Here is a 22646-nt window from a genome sequence, read left to right on the forward strand (position 1 = left end):
CCCCCAAGCGGGTGCCTGCTTGCCTCAGCCTCATGCCTGTTCAAGCAACAACCCCCTGTCAACCCTTGACCAGGGTCTCGATTGGGGGGACCTTGGGGTTGCTACTGTCTGATGCTCGCCTACACCCGCATCGAATGATAACCCCCTGAAAAGTCGAAAGAAGGGTCTTGCAGCACTAGGATGGCACAGGTGTCAAATCTCGTCTTGTCAGATAAATATCATGAACCGTGCTGCCCCATGATGACGGAGAAACATAGACAGAATGTTTTGGATACTCCGCGCCACCGTCATCACTCAATTCTCATCGGCTCTGTTTCCGGGGCTTCGTTTCTAAGGTCAAACATCAGAGCCTTTGAACTTGTCAAGGCCTCTGGCCAGCCTACCCCGGCTTTATTATTCCTCTAGTCTCTTCAGAGAGAGCCACCAACATGAAGCTCTCGCTCCTGTTGGCCTCGGTCACCACAGCTCTGGTCGCGGGCACCGCTGTTCCTTCGCAGGATGTCCAGGTGATGCGCAGGGACCCCGTCTACGACGGCCCCATCCCGGTGAGGGAGCTCGTTAGGAGGAACCACTTGGTACCTATCGAGAGGCGTTCAGACCTCATCGAGCGCAGAGCTCTCAAGAACAAGACCTACACCTTGGACTGGCAGAGACAAAAGGCTACCCTCTTCTCGGCGTACGTTAGCTCTTCGACATGTCTTTGGTGGTGTAATGATTCACTGACGCCCATCAAAGAGAATGGCAGGCATCTTCACCCAGGATACCGGTAGCCCCCCTGCCGGTGCCCGTCTCTCAAGCCGTCAGCGGCGGTTTTAGCCTCACCATGCAGTGCGCCGACTGCAAGACGTACGGCAACATTGTCGCCGTGCTCGATGACAGTTTCACTGATGGCGACGGTATCCAATATCTTCTGACGTTCAACAATGTCGGCGCCTACTTGGACCTGTCTCTGTTTGCAAGCGGCTCGGGCACCTATACCATTGGTCTCGGCACGGCCTTTGGCCCTTCCACCAACGTCACAGGAAAGGTTCTGTCGGCCAACTTTGGCATCTCGATGGACCTGATCCTGCAGGTGACGGGCAAGGTGCAGGCCAATGGCGGGTTCCAAATTTCAATCCCCGATGGAGAGAAGGTTGGCTTCGAAGCCGACTTTCATTTTAACCCCACGAAGCGGGATGCATTCAACCTTACGGGCCAGGTTCGCAGCGCGTATGTACCCGCCGCTCCTCGATCCGATCCGTTTCGCAAAAGCAAACAGTACTAACATGGAACGGAACCCCATCTCTAGACCACGAGTCAACTTCTCCCTTTTACCGCTCGCAACGTCGGACTCCTCGGTAAACATCACCGCGGCTCTGCGCATGAAAGTCAACGCCGGCTTGAGCGGCACCTTTGGCCCGGACGACTTCCCGGGCCAGATAAGCCTCCAAGCCGCCGTGGGCGCGCACCTGACCGTGGTGGAGGCCAAGCTCGGCAGCGTGGTGGGCGGGTCGGGGTCGACGTGCAAGAACGCGTTGTTCATCGACGTCGACTCCAACGGCGGCGCCTTTGCGCGCGCCGGCGGCTCCATCGGCACGCGATCCTTTGAGCGGGGGCCCTCGGCCACGACGACCTTCTTCGCCGCCGGCACGACGGTCTGCCTGGGCGACAAGAAGCCCACGCCGCGCTTCATCGCCACGACGCCCGAGGTCAGAGACGGCGGCGCCGGCGCCGCGTGCCCGACCACGGCGCGCGTCACCGAGTCGACGACCGTGTCGTCCGTCTACACGTTGACGACGTGCGCCGTGCCCGAGATCAACTGCCCGCCGCGCTTCGAGCAGACCGTCGTCGCCACGCACGTCGAGACCGTCAGCACCATCAAGTGTCCCGGCGTCAGCCCCACGCCGGCCCTGCAGACGCCGCCCCCGACCGTCGCGCCCGTCGCGCCCGTCGCGCCCACCGGCCTCCCCGTCAACCTGACCCAGGTGCCCAGCCCCCAGGTGGCCACCGTCCCGGCCTATACAAACTTTACGCTCCCGGCCAACGCGACCGCCGTCACGGGCGCCTTCGTGGCCGTCACGCCGCCGCCCGAGAGCAAGGGTGGGGACGACAGCAAGGGCCCGGCCGACAAGGAGAATTCGGGATTTGTGTTGGAGGCTCCGGGGTTGTGGGGTACCACGGCTGCGATGCTGGCGGTGTGTTTTGTGATGGTTTTGTTATAATGAGATTCTTTGTCTTTTCTGTCATGTCTTCCTTTCTCTCTTCTTTTTTTCTTTCTTTTCTTTTCTTTCCTTCTCGGTCAACAGCATCATTGCCAGGCATGTTTCTTGGGTGCCCGGAGCACGGCGTTTGGGTGTATACCTCTTGATACCACTATATCGTTTTATTGCAGCCTCCTTCAAAAGAAACAAAAAAGACAGAGGCAACCTTTTTTTTTCTTTTCTTATTCCAGGTTATCGTACCCACCTAGTTTACAAAATATCCAATCGCGTGCCTCAATTTCTCAAAAATGACTGTTCAAGAGATAGCAAGGCTACTCCATCTCAACCTCGTCCATGTTTCTGATAAACAGACTATACCATATCACACCATTGACATGCGCGCCGATGCTCGCCTTCTCGTTGACGGTGTGGATCCCGTCCATAAAGTCGTCAGTGGAATCGAGCTCAAACCCCGGCATGTGCCTAAAGATGTGCTTAGTCACGTCCCAGTAGTACCGCGTATCCGTGTTGCCCGTCATGAGCGAAGGCGCAACCACCAGCTCCTCGCCATATAGCGCCCGGGACGTTCCGGACAGCACCGCATACGGCGTGACGCCATCGACCAAAGTCGGCGTGACGGGCGCCGGCTCCAGCGGCGCGCGGCGCACGCGCAGCGTGATAGACGACGGCTCCTCGTCTTCGTCGTCGGGCTCTTCCGCATTGCCGGTCGGGACGTGTGCGAACGCGTTGAGCGTCAGGTTGTGGCGTGCAGCAACCTTGCCGGCCAGGTGCTTGAGGCGGTCGCGGACCTGCGCCGTCGTCTCGCCGACGTTGATGCGGTAGTTGATCCGCAGGGCGGTGCGCTCCGGCAGCGCGTTGACCTTGACGCCGCCGTGGATGATGTCGGGCGCAAACGACGTCGTGAAGAGGTACTTTGTCCCGGCGCCGGCCTTGGCCGCCTCCTCGGCGAGGGGATCTCTGCGGCAGTGGCCTCTGCCCTTGCTGCGCTTATCGAGGAGCTTGCTGAGGCCCTTGGGGAAGTCCTCGGCGTGGTCGTTTCCGCATTGCAAAAGGCCGAGATAGGGGTTCTCGTCGCTCAGGCGGGGCGAGTAAGGGTTGTCCTCGAGCGCCACGACGAGCTGGGACATGACACCGATGCCGTTGTGCGGGAGGGGGATGCTAGAGTGACCACCGGGCATGCGCACCACGACGTCGACGTCCATGTAGCCCTTCTCTGCCACGCCAGGTACGGCAAATGCGGTACCCCAGATCTTCTTCATGGTCGCCCCTTCGTCGATAAGAACGGCAATCCCATCCTTGCCGTACCGTGACAAGATCTCGGGTGCCAGGTGGCCCGCGCCGCGAGCTCCAGAGATTTCTTCGTCAAAGCCAAACGAGAGCAGGACTGTCCTGCGGGGGGAGAAGCCCGCCTCAAGCAGGGCCTCGACGGCAGAAAGGATACCAATCAGCGTGTTCTTGCAGTCCATCGAGCCACGGCCCCAGACGTAGTGGCCGTCAAAGTGCCCGCTGAAGGGCGGGTGCGTCCAGGAACCAACCGTCTCGTTGGCCACGGGGACAACGTCGTAGTGAGCCATGAGCAAGGTCGGCTTGAGGGACTTTTCAGACCCTTGCCATGTGTACAGCAGCCCATGGGTGTTGATCTTGTCCAGGACTAGTTTCTCGTGCACCCGTGGGAAGGTCTTGGCCAGGTAGTCAACAAACGGCGGCATGACATTCCACCTAGGGTCGGCCGAGACATCCTCGCTCAGGTCATCATACGACACGGTCGGGATGCGAACGGCGCCCGAGAGGCGGGCCACGCTGACGTCCTTGAAGGCCGACGACTTGAGATAGCCATCCATCTCATCCAGCTTTGGGCTGGTAGCATTGGGCCGCAGGGGCGCGACCTGCACGCATTGCGGCTGTTTCTGGACCAGATTGCTGCCTGCCAGGAGGGAACCGCTGCCGCAGTGCGTCCACGCCATCAAGGCGAGACTGGTCAAAAGAGCCGAGGCTGCCCATCGTCTGCGACGGCGTTGTTTCTTCTCTACGGCAGAAGCCAACTGATTACTGTTTGGCAGGGGCAAATCCTGCTCACGCAGGCGTATTTTTTCTTCCATAATGGGACAATTGACAGAGCGATTAAGTGTCGACAAGTGTATGTCGTGCATGAACGGACGAACTTGGAGTTGGGTCAATCGATGGCCTAAGCTTTAGTTAAGATTCCCCAAGGTGCGCTAGTAATGATAGCAATGCGTAGCGCACGCACGTCATTGGTGGGCGGGGAAACATTGGAGTTTGGACATTGGGGCATCCGATCCGAGACCCGTCTCCAGTTCAAGAGAAGCGGGGCGTCAACTTTGCGCTCCGAAGTCATGAAGTAGACAAATAGCCGTTGTCGGAGGTATCATTCAATACTTGTCATCGACGTTATCAGTAGAAGTTATCGATATGTAACATCGAATCATTTGGCATTGGACGCGTAAGGTACCTTGCGTATGTATGTCAAATGGGTGACTTGACCTGGGTGGTTGCCTAGAAATTGCCGGGATCAAGAAGCGCTTCTTGTAGTTCTTGTAGTTCCTATAGCAAGAACCCCGGGACGTAAGCAAGGTATGGTAGGTCGGTCCCGGAACGTATTTAATCGATCTTGATACTGCATGGGTACAAACCGGAGGCCACGCAAAGAACCGTGAATGCCATTTGACGTGAATCCCACCCATAATTAGGCAACTGACGATAGCTTGGCAGAGAACAGCTCCTTTACGCGTCAGATACACGGGATTTACGGGTGTATGCGCGTTCATTCCCTCATCGAGTATGTAGAAAAATTGTTCCAGGACCAGTACAAGGTGGGAGCTGAACCCCGTAACAATTACTGCCTAGGCCTCTACCCAGTAGGTAAGCACGCAGACCACCTTGAATTCGAGGTTTCCCGATGGGCCGGGACCACCATATCCGATATCCCCGGGGGGTTTTATATAAGCCCCGTCTCACCTGATGATTCTTGCACTTGTAGGGTTGGGTTCCCCTTAAGCACCAAAACTTCACCTTGCGCCACCCACTCTGCGCCAATCATGACAACTCCTGCGACCGCGTTCACCATCCAGCCGGCGACACCGGCTGAGGTGCCGACTTTGGTTGAGATATTTGAGGCAGCCTTCCGAAGTGCGGCTTCGGAAAGGCTGTTCCCTCGTACACCGGATGTTAGGGAATTTTGGGAGGCTACCTTCATTGGTTACCTCAACCCAAAGCCGGACCGGCCACAGTCACGCATTTTTACTGCGAAAGACGAGGCTGGTGAGTGCCACGGAATACTTTCTGTTTCTTTGTCATGAATGAACACGTCTAACATGACCCAGGGAGCATCGTGGGGATGGTGCTATGGTGGATTGTGTCGCCAGGAGGGATCAATCCTTGGCTGGATCGAGTCGCAGAGCTGGCGCCATCCATAACCCGAGAGCTGATTGTCCAATGGGCTGAGCCGCCGGTTCAGGACAACCACAAGTATGTGGGTGAGGTCGCCCACGTATGTAAGTACAGCCTGCAGCTTTTTCCATTGGTGTTGAAAGAGTGGTCCCTTCGGCGAAACTACAAGGAGCACGTTCTTACAAGTTGCAAATGTCCCAGTTCTCGAGACTTTGGCAGTCCGTGACACTTGCAGAGGTAAGGGACTGGGCGAAAAATTGGTACGCGCAGTGACACAGATAGCCGATGATTTGGGATATCCTACATACCTAGATGCGACGGTAAAGGCCATCTCGCTTTACGAGCGGGCTGGGTTTATTGCCCAGCCCAAAGGCGGGAGCAAGTCCGTTCCCATGCTAAGGCCAAGCAAGACGGAGACAGCACAGTCAAGTTAGGATAGCAAAAATATCTGCGCACAGCTCCAGATGTTGCCAGTTGAGAAATAAGATTCGAAGAATTCGCATTTGGAATGAGAGAAACATAACTTTGTTTCGTATGCGTCTCTCAATTGGCACCATCACAGTTCGAGCTTATTCAAACAAGCTATGAGAAGATCGATTTCAAAAGGCCCATCCTGACCTCACCGCCTTATGCGGGCATTGGCAGAAAATTGTCCCGCCGCCAAAAGTTCGCGGCGCGCATTGACTTTGAATCTGCAATTGTTAAGTTGCGACCTTATCAAGTCGTCCCTGGAGCCACCTCCCCAGTTCAATATGTACGAGCTTATTGAAGCCAATGCCTGGGTGGCATTGAGGCTGCCTTCAGACAGCATCAAAGTTCTTCAAGTAACACCAAACACGTATGCCAAGTTCTCGACAAAGAAACGCCAACACCTTTAGCAGTGCTACTCGGGACAAAGCTGACTTGAATCGTAATTAGAACCATATCTCTTGGGAAATATGGCTCATTCCCAAGCAATCTCATCATCGAGCGTCCATATCATGTTACGTACGAACTTGAAGACAAGCGACCCGATGAATCCTTTCACCGAATACGTATCGTCCCGCATACGGAGCTGTACGCAGACACGGTAGCTGAAGAAGCTGCCGGCGTTGATGCCGAGTCTGGCACCCCTCTTCTTGCTGAGGAAGATGTCGAATACACTGTTGTCGATACGGGCAAGGACGAGGTGGTCGCACGATCTACACAGGAATTCATAGATGAGGATGCGCGGCAAACTCTCACCATGGAGGAGATCGAGGCACTAAAGCGCGAGGGTGCTGGCGCGGGCAAGGAGCTCATCACTAAGCTCATGCTACGACACACGGCTCTCGACCTAAAGACTCAATTCTCGCTGTCCAAGTACAAGCTCCTGAAGACGCGCAAGTACATTCGGCGTTTCACGGTTCTGCCGTACGATCCCCTCCAGATGGGTCAATATCTACTTGAGGACAAGGATGCGGGTAACAAGATCATGGAGATGCGCGACGAAATGGCCGCGCTGTTGGCATGCTGGGCAAATGTACACTATGGCGGACCTGGCGACGATACGACTGGGTCTGTCGACACGACCGATCCTGTTGACCTCCCGGCGGATTACGACCAGACAGTACGAGAGAGGTGGGAACAAGGCGAGAAGCAAACATTGCCCGAAGCTGGTCGCTGGCTTGTCGTGGATGATACGGGTGGCCTACTTGTTGCTTCTCTTGCCGAAAAGATGGGTATCTTGTACCCTAAGAAGGGCGAGGAGACAAGCGCCGAAGCTTCTGAAACGCCGGCACAAAACGGTAATCACGAGTCTTTGGCCGAAGACAAGATGGAGATTGATACCACCAATAATGGGGTAACGTCTTCAGAAAATGGCCAGGCAGAATCCTCCGTCGGTGCGACAGGAGAAACAGCCACAGAGAACGGAACTTCAACAGCAAAGGCTAACAAATCCATGCGTCCAAAACTAAAACGGCCACATGACTTTCAGGTGCCTTTCTCCACGTCAAACACCATCACACTTGTACATCAAAACTCACAAGCCAACCTTTCGTACCTACGACAGTATGGATATGATGTCACGAACCCGAATCATCCACCACATCCCCTTCTACCGCATCTACTTACCTTGACATGGCTTCAACTCATATACCCCGAGGCCGATACCACATATTCGACGCCACCGCCCATAGTCCCGGCCGAGGAAATAGCCACGTGGAAAGCCAATAGGCGCGGGAACTACCACCGCAAGCGCAGGAGATGGGCGCGCACCCGCCACATCGTCGAGACTGCCCGCGGCGGTAACTTTTCCGGTCTGGTCGTTGCCAGCTCTATGGATCCAGTCTCAGTCCTGCGACATACGCTTCCATTACTGGCCGGCGGAGCTCCCGTGGCCGTCTACTCGCCAACCCTGGAGCCACTGACGAGGCTGGCAGACTGCTATAGTGTAGCAAGACGAGGTGCATGGATGTCATGCGCCAACGAGGAGGACAAGCAGGAACCGGAAGGTAGCGTCGAGACTTCGGCCTCTCCTACCCCCGGCCCGCCCAAGGTGGTGCGCAAGGAGGGTACAGATGAATTTCCAGTCAACCCAACCCTGTTATTAGGTGTCAGCATACAGACGAGCCGCGTGCGCAAGTGGCAGGTTTTGCCAAACCGAACGCATCCATTGATGACGTCGCGGGGTGGTGCTGAGGGCTACGTCTTGACGGGCTGGCGTGCCATACCTGCCGAGGGCAAAATAGAGGCAAGGGGGAAATTCGTGAAGAAGCAAAAGAGAGAAGCGTAGTATGCGGGGATTTGACTTTTGAACAACTTAATTTGCATTTAGATACCCCTCGTGGATGTTTTACCCCAAGCATGCTAAATGAAAACATGGGTGAACGTCATTGTGAGGATTCACAAAATGGGCCAAACCTGGAATTCTGCATTCCGTTTATGCTGATTGTTCACAATATTTACACCGCATAGACCAACATTCCCAACCCTGAATACTTTTGTCTTCTGTCAATGTTCATTAGGTGGCGTCGCTCAACGATCACAGGCACACCGCATTGTTCACGGCTCAAGTCACAATTCAAAGCGACTTTCCCATAAACTTGCGCTTCGTAAAGCTCAGCCACCACTTGCTTGGCTTTCCGTCACCACCCTCCTCGTACACTCGTGCCAATAGTCTAATTGCCAGCTCCTGCCTGCATTGCGCCATGTACTGACGAAGAAGCTCAGCGTCTTGTCTGTCGCGGGGTGCTTCGTACATCTTGAATTCATGGTTAGCAGTTGCCCGTAGACGCCAACACGTTGCCGGCACCGGCAGATCAACTAACCTGGTTCAGTGGGAAGCCCGGGTCCCCTGGGATGGCAAAGTTGTTGTCGAGAGCTAGGTTCTGGACATCCTTGGTCGCGTCGCGCACCCCGGCGGTCGGCTTGATCTTGGTCAGGCACTCGCTCACAAACAAGATGCCGTATATCAGCACCCTGTCGGCGGGGCCCTGGATCTCAAAGTTGCGGAAGAAGGTGTTTGCGCGAAAGAGCAGCAGCACCTCGTCCAGGATGTCGTAGCTCTCGCTGTCGGGCTCGGGTGCGTCGTTGAGCGGTACGGGAGGGTTCGGGTAGGGGAGCGTGTAGGCCGGGCCGCGCGTCTTGGTGCGCAGCGGCAGCAGCGGGAAGTTGCCGACCAGGCGCGGCGAGGGGTCGCCGTTGAAGACGGAGTTGTAGGCCTGAGTGCGCGGGTGGGTGTTAGCTCGAGGAATGGGGTGTGATCAGGTTACAGAGAGGAGATGCCATTTTTTGGTTTCAAAAACGCAATTGAACAGCTACTTACGGGCATCGTGAGCTTGGTTGAGCTTTGGATCCCGTCCGACAAGTACCAAGTGACTGCTACTCCGGAAAACTATATCACGCTTCGGAGCCGGGTTGTGTTGTTGCGCACTGCCCCGTCATCCTGTCTAGGTGGGGGTACTGACGTCTCCAAGTGGGGCCGTCAGAAGCTGCTTACTTAAAGCTATCCGTTCACGACCTTGAATTCCAGGCTCCAAAATCTACAAGGTCAAATGAGTCAGGTGCTGCTGCCTCAATGGATAAACCCAGCCGAGGTGGCTGACGTGGCTTGGCCGCTTCCGGATACTTGCGGCACAGTGAACAAGATTTTCCGACTGACACAGTGCCATCAGGTGACTTGGAGTTATTTTCGCGTTCGGTACTCTCAATTTAGACCCCTCTCGCGGTTCTCTCTCTCCCACATTGTGGCAGTGTAACTTTATTCCAAAAAAAGGAAACGTGTGGCGACACGTCTTTGCTCGGGGCAATTTCTTACCGCCGCTTCCCGTTTCCTTCGCGTCACCCGGCTGTGCGTGCTTCCGTCCAAGCTCAAAAAGGCGATCATGCCCACGCCCCCCGCCCGCTTGTCACGTTTGTTCGCGTTCTGTCCTATTTTCCCTTCCCCATTATTTCTTGTTCATTTATACACAAGAGTCGCGATCGCAACGCGACATCAACATCGGGGACGATTGCTCTGCACGCCACAAACTTGGAAAACAAGATTTCGTGATCTGAGGTTGTTTGCGCCTCTTTAAAGCCTCAAGTTCTTTCAACTGAGTGCGATCGCCAGCAAATCAAGCCACAGCAAGCAACTACAAGTCGATCATCTTGGGGACGTTCGTCGCGGGGACCCGCCAGTTTATTAGGGCTGTCGCAATCAGCAAACAGCATACCGAATTTGGTGCGTTTTGATTTCCCTTAGTCGCATTATTGGTGAATCACTCCCCTGCCGTTTCCCATTGCTTTTTAGCTGTCAAATTCCCAACCCTGGTCGCTCTAGTTGAGCTTGGCCTAGTTCTGCTACTGCACTCCCCCTACTGCCTCCAGTGCCACTCAAAGCCCCCCCTCATTGCGACGCATAGATACATTCAGCCTTGTCGGCCAGAACCTGCGTTGCAGTTTTTCCTAGTCTTTTTTTTTTTTTAATAACAAGTAAGCTGTATACGCCCACAGCATCAAAGCTTCTAATTGTTGTGGCGCTTGAATTATTCCCTTGCTCCAATAGTGAGCGCGTCATGACAACTGTGCCTCCTGCAGGTCATAGCCGCCCATGACCACATTGCAACCCTCCGTCCGCCCCCACTACACCCACCACCTTGTCGTCAGCCAAGGTGGGCGTCCAAATCACCCAGACCCCCTGTCAACACAACGCGTCGCGCGACAGCCCATGTTAATCTTCCTGGCTCACCACGTCGTCGCGGCTACTAACACTGTCCCTCAATAGTTTTGAAATTGGCAAGGGTCGGCTATCTGAATAACGTACATCTCGAAAGAATGACGGAATCAGTAAGAGGCAGCCAGTTGGCTGCGCAACAGGAGTCAAAAGCGCCAACACCCGCGTCAAAAGCAACAAGGCGCGCAGGGCGGCGGCTCAAGACTGCTCCCATACAGCCTGAGGCAGGTTCGTTATACGACATTATGCACACTCACTCTGGAACTGGACTATACGTCCTTCCAATCCTCTGGACAGATCTCCACACCAAGTCGCTCAATGTTCAGTTCCAAGACCAAGGGCGCATCAACTACCCAGCGCCCGTGGTAAACCATGACTTGCCACCATCACCGCCACCTGAGCCGTGCGATGCAGCTAGGAATTTATGCTACGAGATCAGCACATTCGCAGACAAATCATCTGCACCCTCGGCAAAAATGCGCTGTTTGAAGCGCTTGATGAGCGGCTTCTTCCCAGGCATGCCTTGTAAGGCCAAGACTGGAGTAGATATGGAGTTGCACTTTGGGACAAGGTTTTATCGAAAAGCCGTCAAAATTCCAATGATATGGAAAAGAGGAGACTCACGGTCACAGTCGTTTGACTCCGCCGCCACGTGCCCCTTGTCTTCGTCTCCAATGTCGAACTTGAGCGATGCCAGCCTCAGTGACGACGATGAAGCTAGTGGCAGCAAGATCCACAGAAGGTGTGAGCGCAGCGCGCCATTACTTGCATATGTGGATCGGGATCATCTCTCTCATGTTCGGAAGAGCTTGTTCCGGGTAGCGCCAGGTCCTTTGGACGGCGATTACCAGAACTCGCCTGTCTTGAACCTGCAGAAATTGCGCTCAAAAGCGCTCGTACCTGCCGATCGCGATCAGGATGCTCACCTGGTAGCCATTCTCATTGCAATGGCACAACAAAGATTTTACAACAAGAATGGAAGTCGCCGGTTTAAGTTGTCTCGGTCCACCAACGAGTGCGCATCGTCTGGTTCGACTGATCCGGCTCGTCGATCCGACGAAGCCATCTACGATGTTGAAGTACGTGTCTTCACTTTTGATGCAGTGGAAAACGATTTCATCGTCTACACTGGAACTATTGGCGCCGACTTCCTAGAAGGTTTTGCAGATCCCGCCAGGACTCTGCACAGGCAGCCAGATGGAGGCTCGTCGATGCGCATTGCTTACACGCGTGTGCCCATTTGGCCTTTTTATGGCCTTAAGGAGCGTCTCGGCAAAGCTTTGGGATCTGAAGTGACGGGCGCACGCTTCGTCGGCCCTGGTTACGATACCTATCGCAACGACGAAGAGCTGGCATCGCACCAAGCGGAGTTGGCTAGAGCACAGATTGACTCTGAACGTATACTCCTTGCCACTCAAGCAGTGTTGCGCAGAGAAAAAGAGCAAGATTTGCAGGAGATACTCGAGAGAAGCTTCGGGCAGCAAGGTACGAAAAGGAACTGGGATGCGTCAGATGCTGGAATTTCAACCGATATTACACCCCCAGCCTCAGCACCTAAAAGAAGACGAGGGAGAAGGTCGAGTGGGATTGTCGAGGTATGGTGATTTATTGAAGGTGACGTTGCTGAAAGTGATGAGACTAGGGCGGTGTTGCGTAGGGTTCTGGGCCTTGCGACTTTATCGCAACTCCGTCCTTCGACCTCATGTCGGAGGATGAATCGTAATACGATAAGAGTGAGAGCGTCATGCTGGTTGCGGACTTTTATGATTGTTTTGACCTTGGCGACTTTGGGTTTTACAGGTGGCATTGGGCAAACAGCGCTGGGCATTGCATTATGACTGATGATCTGCTTTTTGAGGTGGTTACCGAGCGGAGTTTTGGGATTATTAGCATGGGAATGTGTGCTTGGAACATTAGTAGGATCATTGACCTTCGGTATATAGGGCTGAGGGCGTTTTGGACATGAGCATCATGTGCTCATATTCTTTGTATTGTTACCAAACCATCGATTGCTTTCCTATACCTGGTAAAAACCGGACTTGGCAACAGTCGAACTTATGGCTCCTGTGGGTAGGAACACTCTGATTCATGGGGGACGGGACAATCGGGCGGTGAGACGTGGCTTAAACGGCGTACTGAGACATGCTCATCGAATTTATAGTACCGCCCGTGCAGTTCTTGGTCTTGTCATTTCTAGGGCCGTTGCCGTCGTGGGAGCACACGTTAGCTTCCAAGATGAAAGGTCCATATATCAAGCCCCAGAATCTCGACAAATCATCGCGACCGGATTTGACGTTATGTGACAGCACACCTATCGGGCAAATACAGTCAGAAGTGCCTAGTTTGAGGGCTAAGTACAAGGACGTTTTATTTGAGAATAAACTAGACCAAAGAGTGAAAATAAAAAAAAATAAAAAAAAAAGTTCGCTACCTTCCTCGCTGCTATTGAGCGGACCAAGTTCGTGTCTATGTTTTGTATAACGTGGCTCGAAATAAATGAAGAGACCGACGCTAGAGCTTCTCAGTCAGGGAAATCGTCAGGTTGGAAACTTGTTATTGGATAGATGATGGGGCAGTTAATATAGGGGTAAAAACGCCCGCCCTCATTCTTGCCGCTGTGTAATTAGCCGGGCACAGCTCCGGTGCGCCCGTGGGTAGACGCAGGAGTCTCGCCCGCCGCTGCCCTCCATTGACCAAAGTGATTGAATTGCTGAGTACAGGGTCTGTAGGGAAGGGTGACATTTTTGCCATGTGTCTGCACCGTGAACGGTGTCGTGGATCTAGGCCATTCTATAGACGCCACAATGTCCCGGTATCCGGGGCAGTGGGTGTCTTCATATGGTAGAGCTACCGCATTAAAGGGAGAGGAAATCGGGGGTTTTGGGGATTGTAGTGTATAGAAAGCTGCGTTCAGATCAGCCAAGGTTGTGATCGAGTTTGTTCGTCCTCAGGCCCTTGTCTAGATATATCCCATCATAAAAGAAAAAGAAAAAACGGCACTCAAGCCTGTAGGATTCCGAATCTTGCGCACAAGCGGCCCTGTTATCCCAGCTGAATCACGACATGTCTTTAAAACCCCTCACAATCATAGTCGCTGCGAGCCTGCTGGCGCTGACGGCCGCCGCACCCAGCCCGACACCGCAGCTCGTACCGAGGAGCTACACCCGCTCGTGCCAGGGCTGCTACCTCAGCGACACCAAATACCTCTTTTGCTACTGCAGCGACGCCGGGGGACGACGCGTCGGGACCGAGATCGATCTGGACTGGTGCGTCACCAACCAGGGCGGGCGGCTGGTGGCCAAGGCAAAGTGAGTTTTACCGCCATTTTTTGATTTTCCTTTTTTTGCTACAATCCTTTTTCTTTTTCCTTTTCTTTTTGCAAAAAGAAGGGGAAAAAAACCTTTTGGAGCAAAGGTCTGGAGCGGAGCTGATATGAAAACCGTGCTTGTCCAGCGGCAACTTCTCCAGGAGCTGTAATCATGAGCGCTGGGTTGAGGGCAGCACCAACGTGCTCACGGCATCGTGTGGTGATGGCAGGGGCGGGGTGAGGGATAGTTCGATCAACCTAGGTGAGTTGCTTCTTGTCTGTGTAAATTTTTATTTTTTTTTTAATTAATTACACCTTTCGTCTTTGCGTGTGTGTGCTTTTGTGGTCTGACCGGTTTTCGTCTGCCTGGCGCAGATGATTTCATTCACAACAACAACGGCCTCTTGACATGCCACGGCATACAGGGAGTGGAGGGGCAGGTTCCCGGGGGTCCGGAATGTCCTTATCCCCATACTATATGCTGAAAGATTCTTTTTCGGGAACCAGGGAGGCGGATGATAGCATATGATAGGGAAGACGGGCTATTTAGGGTGAACATCCGGATACATGAATATGTTTGCCGTCTTTTTCAAATCCTAGAATCGCTGCTTTTGTATTTCAAGAAGTTTAATATTCTGGCACAAATACGTCTTGAGGTGAGCAAAGCGTGGGATTCTTAACCGTACTTTACCAGGTGACGGGCTGATTGAGAATGGAAGTGAATATTTTTACATGAGTTGATCCTTGCATAACCTGTAATAGTTGAAAAGGAGTCAACATAGGGTAGATCAGGTACGCGGTGCTTCTACATGTTGCGCACTTTGATTTTGCAGGCTGCGTAACAACAAATCACAATACCCTGCAATAACTACACAACGCAGGATTGAGCCCCTTTGAAATCATTCTTGTCATTGAAAGCTTCATAATGACCTCGTTTGCCACAGCCTCCCCAGCTTTCTGACTCATAACTGTTCTCGGCTTCTGAAAAACGAAGCGCAAGGATGCAAACAGTAAGTGTTAATCGACCAACGGCAGCTGAGATAGCCTCGAGTGTGACAACAAATTACCTTTTCCTGAATAGGTGTGACATGTAGTATATTTTGGAAACCTCACTTGACAGAGGCATGTTGAGTCAGCCGTTTATCGTCCTGGTTTGCTATATTCCTAACCTCAAATGCCACTGGAGGATGCCGTTGTGCGTGTTTGAGACACCGGAATAGATTCAGAATCGAATCGAATGGTTGTTGGCGGGCAAAGAATACTTTACATAACATGCAGGAAAATGACTTTTACAAAAAAAAAAAAAACGCCCAACACTGCTGTGTTCAAGGCGAAGCCCCGCGGCACCGGTTTGATTTGCTGCAAGGATCACAAGAAGGAAAATTTCTAGCCCATGACGGTTTTGACGTCGATCAACCACCCAAGCAACGTTGCCGGGATTTCTGGATTCCGCTTAGCGGGGGTGCTGCAGGCCGGGTTAGAGAGGAATAGGAAATATTCAGGTCCAGTTGATCACTAGGTTGTGGCCAAGACAGACCGTCCCGGTCCGGGTTTCATCTTAAACAGTTGAGCTGAACAATTACGGGAAAAAATGGGTTGCGCTAGTCAATATTCAGAACTGACTGAATTTGGACTTTGTGATGTTTGTGTTGATTTCCATGGCGGGTAGTGTAAATCAAAGATTTGAAAAAACAAAAAAAAAAAACAAAAAAAAAGTCAACTGTTCAGTTGAAAAAAGTCTGTTGATCTCCCGGCAGTATGGTAAGTTGGAAGATTTGTACTTTTTGGGTTCGGGGACCAAGATCTCGTATTCCCGTCTAGTCCATGCCTGGAACTACCAGGCACATGGTATCCTGGACGTGGTTCGGATGCCGGCATCGGAAATAAAGTTCAAACATCTCATGAAGGAACCGGCCAAAACATGGCTAATTCCTATCCAGCAAACTGAGTCGTTCCCGTTGCGGACAATTTGTCATAGGGCGAGTCAAATTTACTTTTGGCAACCAGCCCTACCCTATGCTTGAGGACGGGGAGGACCGACGATACCATCTAAGGTACGGCATGCGAGGCGCGAGGGCATGGGCATGGGCATGGATATGTTGTTGATATCGCAACATAACGGTAGGAACTAGGATCGACAAAGCTGATTGGCCACTTTCCCCCACTTTCATCTTCGAAAAAAACACAACAACATGGATCATATGTACAAAAAGACGTCGATCGATTCCTGAGCGCGCCTTCTTGAGAAAGCTTCAGTTCACCACAGTGCTGTGATTCCCGCCACAATAAAAAAAAAATATATGTGTCGGTCGCGTTTCGTACCTGTCCCGAAATACGACTCGACAATGAGAAACTCACCACTGTGCGATCTGTGTGCAGCTGGTGAAGATTCCATGTAGTAACTTCAACCCGGGGCTGACTTGGTGATCCAAGAATGCCTTGTATATGACCTGCCCATCTACTTACCAATTTCGTCGACTTGGGCGTGTTTTTTTTTATTTGTCTCTTCATTCAAATGAAAAGAGGGAAAAAGAAAACATCAGACAAGAATGTCATTACAGCCGGAGATAGCAAATACCACAGCCGCCACGGGTGGCGGCACTATATCGGAAGAAAAGCCAGGCTTTGACAAAGAGCCCGACGTCGCGGCCGTGGAGATCGACTCCACATCGTCAAAAGCACATGCCAGCAGCAAAAACAGCGGCGGCAGCAGCAGCAGCAGTAGCAGTAGCACCCACGAAAAGGCCAACAGCACCGAGGATAGCGACAACGAAGATGTCATCATCATCTCGGGCGAGGACGTGTCAAACCACCTGCTGCCGCTCCGGGACGATGGGGATCCGGCCTTGACGTTCCGCAGTATATTTCTCGCCACCTGCCTCGCCGCCTTTGAGAGTACGCTGTATCAGATATACCAGTTCAAGCCGACCGAGATCGAGGTGTCGTCTCTGTTCATTGTGCTTATCGCGCACTTTGCCGGCACCGCCTGGGCGACGTTGCTGCCCCGAGGTGACAAGCTCGAGGCTAGATGGCGGGCTAGCGGCAGCACCGGCGCCCTGCCGTTGTGGATCCAGATCATGTCCGTCGTCAACCCCGGGCCCTGGGGTCTCAAGGAGCATGCCATCTGCGCCATAACGGCCGCGTCCTCATCCAACGCCGCCGAGGCCATCCTGGCCTTTACAGCGCAGGATCTGTTCTACGACCTGGAGCTCAAGCCCGTGACGGTCGTGCTGTCCATCATCTCCATCAGCTTGTTTGGGTACGGCATCTGCGGTCTGATCCGCCCCATTGCGGTTTGGCACATCGACGCCGTCTACTGGAGCAGCCTCCCCGTCGTCAAGACGGTGCAGAGCCTGCACTGGCAGGAGTTCAAGACTTCCAAACCGCTGAGGGTGTTTTGGATCGCCTTTGGCTGCATGTTTGTCTATGAGTTCCTCCCGGCCTACATGTGGCCGTGGCTCAACTCTGTGTCCATTCGTGAGTTTTTTTTTTTTTTCTTTTTTTTTTTTTGCTTCTCTCTTGCAGCGGCTTCTGTTATGTATTACTGAAACACTAACCGAGTCTCATCAGCTTGTCTGGCTGCTATGCACGCAACTGGCGATCTTGGAGCTACTCTGACGAGGTTCTTTGGCGGTTCCATCAACAATGAGGGCCTTGGGCTATTTTCACTGTCTTTTGACTGGCAATATGTGAGTAGCCTCACTATTTGGTTATGATTTTGCCACAGATCAAAACAAATGACTGACCACACTGTCGCATTGTCACAAATCGCAACACAGATCACATCGTACAACACATCTCTCCCCCTAATCACTCAGCTGCACACCGGTCTCGGGCTTGGAATCTGCATGATCGGAATGGTAGTCGTATGGTACACCAATGCTTTCAACGCCCAGTCTCAGCCCTTTATGAGCACCAGGCTGCACTCTGCCAACGGCTCCATCTACCCCATCTCGCAGGTCTTTGAGGCCGGTCAGCTCGACCACGCGGCACTGGAGAAGTTTGGTCTTCCACAACTGTCGGGCACTTTTGTCTGGGGCTTGTTTATGGCGAATGCTGCCGTGAGTATTTCGTTTTTTTTTTCTTCGTCGTGATCTGTCTATTCAAAGTTGCCGTTGACTGACATGTTTAATATTTGAAAACAGATTGGTGGCATGATTACTCACTGTGCAGTCTTTTACGCCAAAGACATAATCAACTCTTTCAAAAGCGCCAACAAGGACGATTTCAAAGACCGCCATCATAACCATATGAAGGCCAACTACAAAGAGGCACCCTGGTGGTGGTTCGCGATCGTCTTGTTTGTGAGCTTCAGCTTAGGGCTGATAGTCGTCACAACACAAAACATTACATTGCCTTGGTGTTAGTACTCTAGTCACCGAAAATTCTCCCTCCCAAAATACCCCTCATTGTTCCAAATTCCCGAGAACATCTGCTAACTTCCCATCAGGGGCTTATATGATATCGCTGCTTCTTGGGTGTATAATTGCGCCTCTTGTAAGTCTTTGGATCCCCCTATAGAAACTCTCTTATTGTTTTGACTGCTAACCCAGTTCCTCTCAACAGAGCACAATGCTGTTCTCCCGTTTCGGCCTCGCAATTGCTACAAATAACTTGTCCAAGATGTTGGCGGGTTTGATCATTCCTGAACGTCCAATTGGCACAATGTACTTTGCCGCGTGGAGTCACAGTGTGATTAGGTACAGGACACTTTCAGTTCGCGTTGCCTATCGTCTCGATGATTCTGAAACTGACACTCGTACTACATACAGCTCGTGCCATTCTCTATGCAATGATCTAAAGATTGGGGAGTACCGTGAGTCTATTACTCCTTTGCCACAGCACATGAAATTCCAAACGCTTCAAACAAATTGACTAACACTTACCCTCTTCCACACAGTCAAAATCCCACCCAGAGACATGTTCCTCACCCAAGTGTACGGCACCATCCTCGGAGGCTTCATCAACTACGGCGTCATGAGCTCCATCGTCAAAACCAACCGCGACCTCCTAGTAAACAGCGATGGCAACAACTCCTGGAGCGGCGCCACCATCCAGAGCTACAACACCAACGCCGCCACCTGGGCGCTGGCGAAATACCTGTACGGCCCCGGCGGCGCTTACTCGATCGTCCCGCTAGGTCTGGCTCTCGGCGTGGTGCTTGTGCTAATCCACAGGGCGATAGTCCACGTGAGTTGCCTTTTATTTCCGCCCTGACCCCCACCCTTCCCCAATCTCATCACCGGCGCAAGCTAACACCAAGGGGGAAAAAAAAAACCAACCGATCCCTCCCCTCCTCAGTTCGTCCCCAAGATAAAAGGCTGGGACCTGGCCGAGAACATCAACCTGCCGCAGCTGCTCACCTACTGCGGCGAGATACCCATCGGCGCCACGCAGACGTGCGTCATCTTTAGCCAGATCCTCGGCGGGCTGTTTGCGCAGTTTTATCTGCGCAACTACCGGCCCCGCATCTTCAAGAACTACTTTTACTCGACCGCGGGGGCCTTTGACGGCGCCGCGCTGTCGGCCTTGTTCTTGCTATCATTTGCCGTGTTTGGGGCCGCCGGTCCCGCGATTCCGTTTCCGAGGTGGTGGGGGAACCGCGCCGGGGAGAATTATGATTTTTGTCCCAAGGTCGAGTGAGGACGAGAGATTAATGCTGTTTCTTTGGGTGGAGGTTTTTTTTTTCTCATCATATCTAGGCGTTTGTGGCAAAGGTAAAAAGAAAAAAAAAGGGAGGTGGATTTCTGGTATTTTTTGTTACAAAAGGGAAAATTCATATAGAGCATGACGGATATAATTTGTCCATTGGCATACTTCTATTCACAATTGCAGTACTACAAAACCTGGTGCGCCTGGTCATGGCCTCTTTGATAAAGCCGTGCCTTGGTAATTCTCTTTCAGTTGTGATATATGAGAATACTCGGATGCTGCAGTATCAAGAGTAGTTCCATATTTATTCGAATGACCATTCTCCATGCAGCTTGCCTAATCCTTATTCATCGCATTGTATATGAGTCCATTCGGAAAGGAGACAACAGTCAGAAAGGTATTCTTGTATCTGCCGGGAAGTCGGAACTTTGGTTTAGCTAACCGTCGTCTAATCTGAAGCCTGTTGCAACCGTGTAATGTGCTTCTCGGGCATTTTTTTTTTTTTAATTACTAAGAATAATCGAACCATAAGCTTTAGGTATTTGAGGGGATGCAAAAAGATTGCCTAAAATGGAAATATACGCATCAAGACTTGTTCCAGATCTTTGTCTACTTAACCATGATTCTCTAGAACATCTTCGTCCAATTTTCTTTCAGCATCGGTTGAGAGGGGGACGATTAATTCTATATTTTGACAAGACTTCGGATCGTGCTTCAATTGCCCAAAATGGAAAATATAAAAACTCCAAAAATACCCTGTTCACGCGAGCCTGAGTTTATATGGAAAACCGACAAAAAAAAAAGAGGTGCTCGAGTTTGCGCGTTGAAATAAACTATTTCCGAAACCCTAACATTGACAAGGTCAGATCTTGGTGTTATTTATATTCAACTACCCCGGATCGGAACTATACATAGTGGACTTGCAGAGTTGATCATGCTGAGTCGCTTCGACTTGAGACGGAAACAAAAATTACGGGCTTTCGCTAAAAACAAGGTCGATCAAATAGAAATTTTTACCGACAGCAAAAACTTCAATCATGACCAACGCATTCGACTGCGATATACCCTATCGCTCAATGCGCTCATTGAGTTTTGTTTGCACCAGGCACAGGCGAGCGTATGCTTTTTTTTCCAACGAAAACTAAAATCCCATCAAAGCGCATCAAAACAATTTATCGCCACCTGCAACAGTTTAAAAAAAAAAGTGGAACAATCGCAAGGAGTAATTTGATTGTTCATTAGGGTCTAGAACAGTAGAAAGCAAATGAATTGAAACGGGTGATCTCGTGTAGCAAGGAAAATAAGAGGAGGCCAAAGCGGACGATCAACACAAGAGGAGGAAAAATTCGCCTGTCACCGACACAAGCGAGAGGCGGGTGGTGGGTGGCCGAACAAACGCGCGGTTGCTACAGAGTTCACTTTTTCACCTCTTTTTTTTTATTCACCGCGGCTCACCATCGGGAAGACGACAAGTTAACGTAATAAAAGACCGAAGATGGGACGGAAGCTAGGGGAACCGCAGTGGATTTTGCGGTTTTGGGGCTTTAAGCTCCCCACCTCCCCTCTCCCCTGGCATCTTAATTATGAGACGGTCTTAAGGGGGAAGAGGACATGAGTCGTGAGCAGTCAGGACCCAAAAGAAAAAAGAAAAAATAAAAAAAAGTTGAAAGGGAAACGTACTTTATATTACGTGGTAAAAAGGTTTTGGACAAGCTTGTATGCTTAATTGTTTTTTATTCTTAGACACTTTGCCCGCGTCGGTGGAGAAACCCGCCGCTGACCAGGGGGGAACAGGGAGACGGTTGCACTACCCTTGCATGTGGGCTCGATCCGGGATCGTGAAACTCGGAATCTCTTCGTACCGCAGCGGACGAACGACGTCCTTGAACAAACAAAACAGCCTTTATAGCAATCCCAACAAGGCCCAGGCGACCAGGGCAGAAACGGGGCTCAGGACTGGACGCGAGTGGCTTGAGAGTTTGTTGACAATCCCCATCAACATACAGCGTTGCGTGCTTGCACAGTAAATAGATTGGCAGAAGACGCATGAATGATCAGAACTTGACCTTACAACGGTACAGGGTGCGGTGCCGTGGAAGCGGATCCCATAATACTACAGGCGATAGGGTTTTGGTACGATTTATTTGGGCTGTGCGAATATCGTACGATGAACTTTGCGCGCGCAGGGCAGCGAGGGCAGGCCTGTCAAATTTCGGATGACGGAGCACAGATATATTGTTCCCATTACCAAGTGGCACTAGGGACGGAAGCGAATGAACGTCATTAATGCAAATCCATCGGTACCCTATATTTTGAGTTTTGGGTTTTTGAGTTCCTTCTTTTTTTTTTTGGTTGCGATCTTCTGGTTTTTTTTTCCCTCGTGGCCAAAACAAAAATAAGGTCAAAACTCAATCCATCATCTCAAGTTGTGTGAAGATCTCTGGGTCGCAACAACGATGCCATAAACAAATGCCCATTTTACCTAGATATAGTTTCCCAGCAGAACGGAACTGGCAGCAATCATAATGGGCCCGATGTTACGACATTCACAATTACCATTGTTATGTTGGTGACCATCATCGAGCATCGTCATCGTTCACTACGTACATAAAAAAATAATTCTTGGTGGTATCGCCGCCAAGCCAAACCAAGGGGTAATCACTACTTTGGCGAGTTTCGGGCCCAATTCTTTTTGCCAGGCGAGCCTACTGTAGTTCTTGATTTTCGGTATTCGGTATGTCGCTGGCATGGTTTTTTTTTTTTTTTTTTTTTTTTTTTTTTTGTACTGTAGGCTTGTCGGATATTGCAAAAATCTCTTCTCCAAGAAACAGAAACATGTCAAAAGAAAAAGAAAAGGCTAGCCCAACTGCCCTACAAACTACTGCTAGTCCAGCCACAGTCT

The 22646-nt window shown here is 51.7% G+C and overlaps 7 protein-coding genes across 7 annotated transcripts; 5 read left to right on the forward strand and 2 right to left on the reverse strand.

The window, feature by feature from the left end:
• Positions 1–428: 428 nt before the first annotated feature.
• On the forward strand, positions 429–2201 carry PpBr36_08843 (uncharacterized protein; the record flags this gene model as incomplete). Its single annotated transcript, XM_029895968.1, has 3 exons — positions 429–676; positions 736–1209; positions 1289–2201. The coding sequence occupies 3 exons, from the start codon at positions 429–431 to the stop codon at positions 2199–2201; spliced, it is 1635 nt and encodes a 544-aa protein (XP_029747115.1).
• Positions 2202–2512: 311 nt separating this feature from the next.
• Positions 2513–4300, reverse strand: PpBr36_08844 (uncharacterized protein; the record flags this gene model as incomplete). Its single annotated transcript, XM_029895969.1, has 1 exon — positions 2513–4300. The coding sequence occupies one exon, from the start codon at positions 4298–4300 to the stop codon at positions 2513–2515; it is 1788 nt and encodes a 595-aa protein (XP_029746799.1).
• Positions 4301–5257: 957 nt separating this feature from the next.
• PpBr36_08845 (uncharacterized protein) lies at positions 5258–8364 on the forward strand (the record flags this gene model as incomplete). The annotated part of the gene is made up of 5 exons (XM_029895970.1): positions 5258–5480; positions 5543–5713; positions 5811–6033; positions 6316–6447; positions 6528–8364. 5 exons carry the CDS (start codon positions 5258–5260, stop codon positions 8362–8364), a joined length of 2586 nt encoding a protein of 861 aa, XP_029746800.1.
• Positions 8365–8652: 288 nt separating this feature from the next.
• On the reverse strand, positions 8653–9402 carry PpBr36_08846 (uncharacterized protein; the record flags this gene model as incomplete). The annotated part of the gene is made up of 3 exons (XM_029895971.1): positions 8653–8832; positions 8900–9292; positions 9397–9402. 3 exons carry the CDS (start codon positions 9400–9402, stop codon positions 8653–8655), a joined length of 579 nt encoding a protein of 192 aa, XP_029746797.1.
• Positions 9403–10886: 1484 nt separating this feature from the next.
• Positions 10887–12508, forward strand: PpBr36_08847 (uncharacterized protein; the record flags this gene model as incomplete). The annotated part of the gene is made up of 2 exons (XM_029895972.1): positions 10887–12380; positions 12443–12508. 2 exons carry the CDS (start codon positions 10887–10889, stop codon positions 12506–12508), a joined length of 1560 nt encoding a protein of 519 aa, XP_029746798.1.
• A 1340-nt stretch (positions 12509–13848) lies between these two features.
• PpBr36_08848 (uncharacterized protein) lies at positions 13849–14577 on the forward strand (the record flags this gene model as incomplete). Its single annotated transcript, XM_029895973.1, has 3 exons — positions 13849–14093; positions 14239–14354; positions 14468–14577. The coding sequence occupies 3 exons, from the start codon at positions 13849–13851 to the stop codon at positions 14575–14577; spliced, it is 471 nt and encodes a 156-aa protein (XP_029747122.1).
• A 2064-nt stretch (positions 14578–16641) lies between these two features.
• On the forward strand, positions 16642–19735 carry PpBr36_08849 (uncharacterized protein; the record flags this gene model as incomplete). The annotated part of the gene is made up of 9 exons (XM_029895974.1): positions 16642–17569; positions 17663–17781; positions 17872–18153; positions 18238–18454; positions 18543–18589; positions 18659–18792; positions 18865–18908; positions 18993–19282; positions 19394–19735. 9 exons carry the CDS (start codon positions 16642–16644, stop codon positions 19733–19735), a joined length of 2403 nt encoding a protein of 800 aa, XP_029747125.1.
• Between the last annotated feature and the right edge of the window lie 2911 nt (positions 19736–22646).

This window comes from Pyricularia pennisetigena, chromosome 5, assembly GCF_004337985.1.
Source record: "Pyricularia pennisetigena strain Br36 chromosome 5, whole genome shotgun sequence".
NCBI lineage: Eukaryota > Fungi > Ascomycota > Sordariomycetes > Magnaporthales > Pyriculariaceae > Pyricularia > Pyricularia pennisetigena.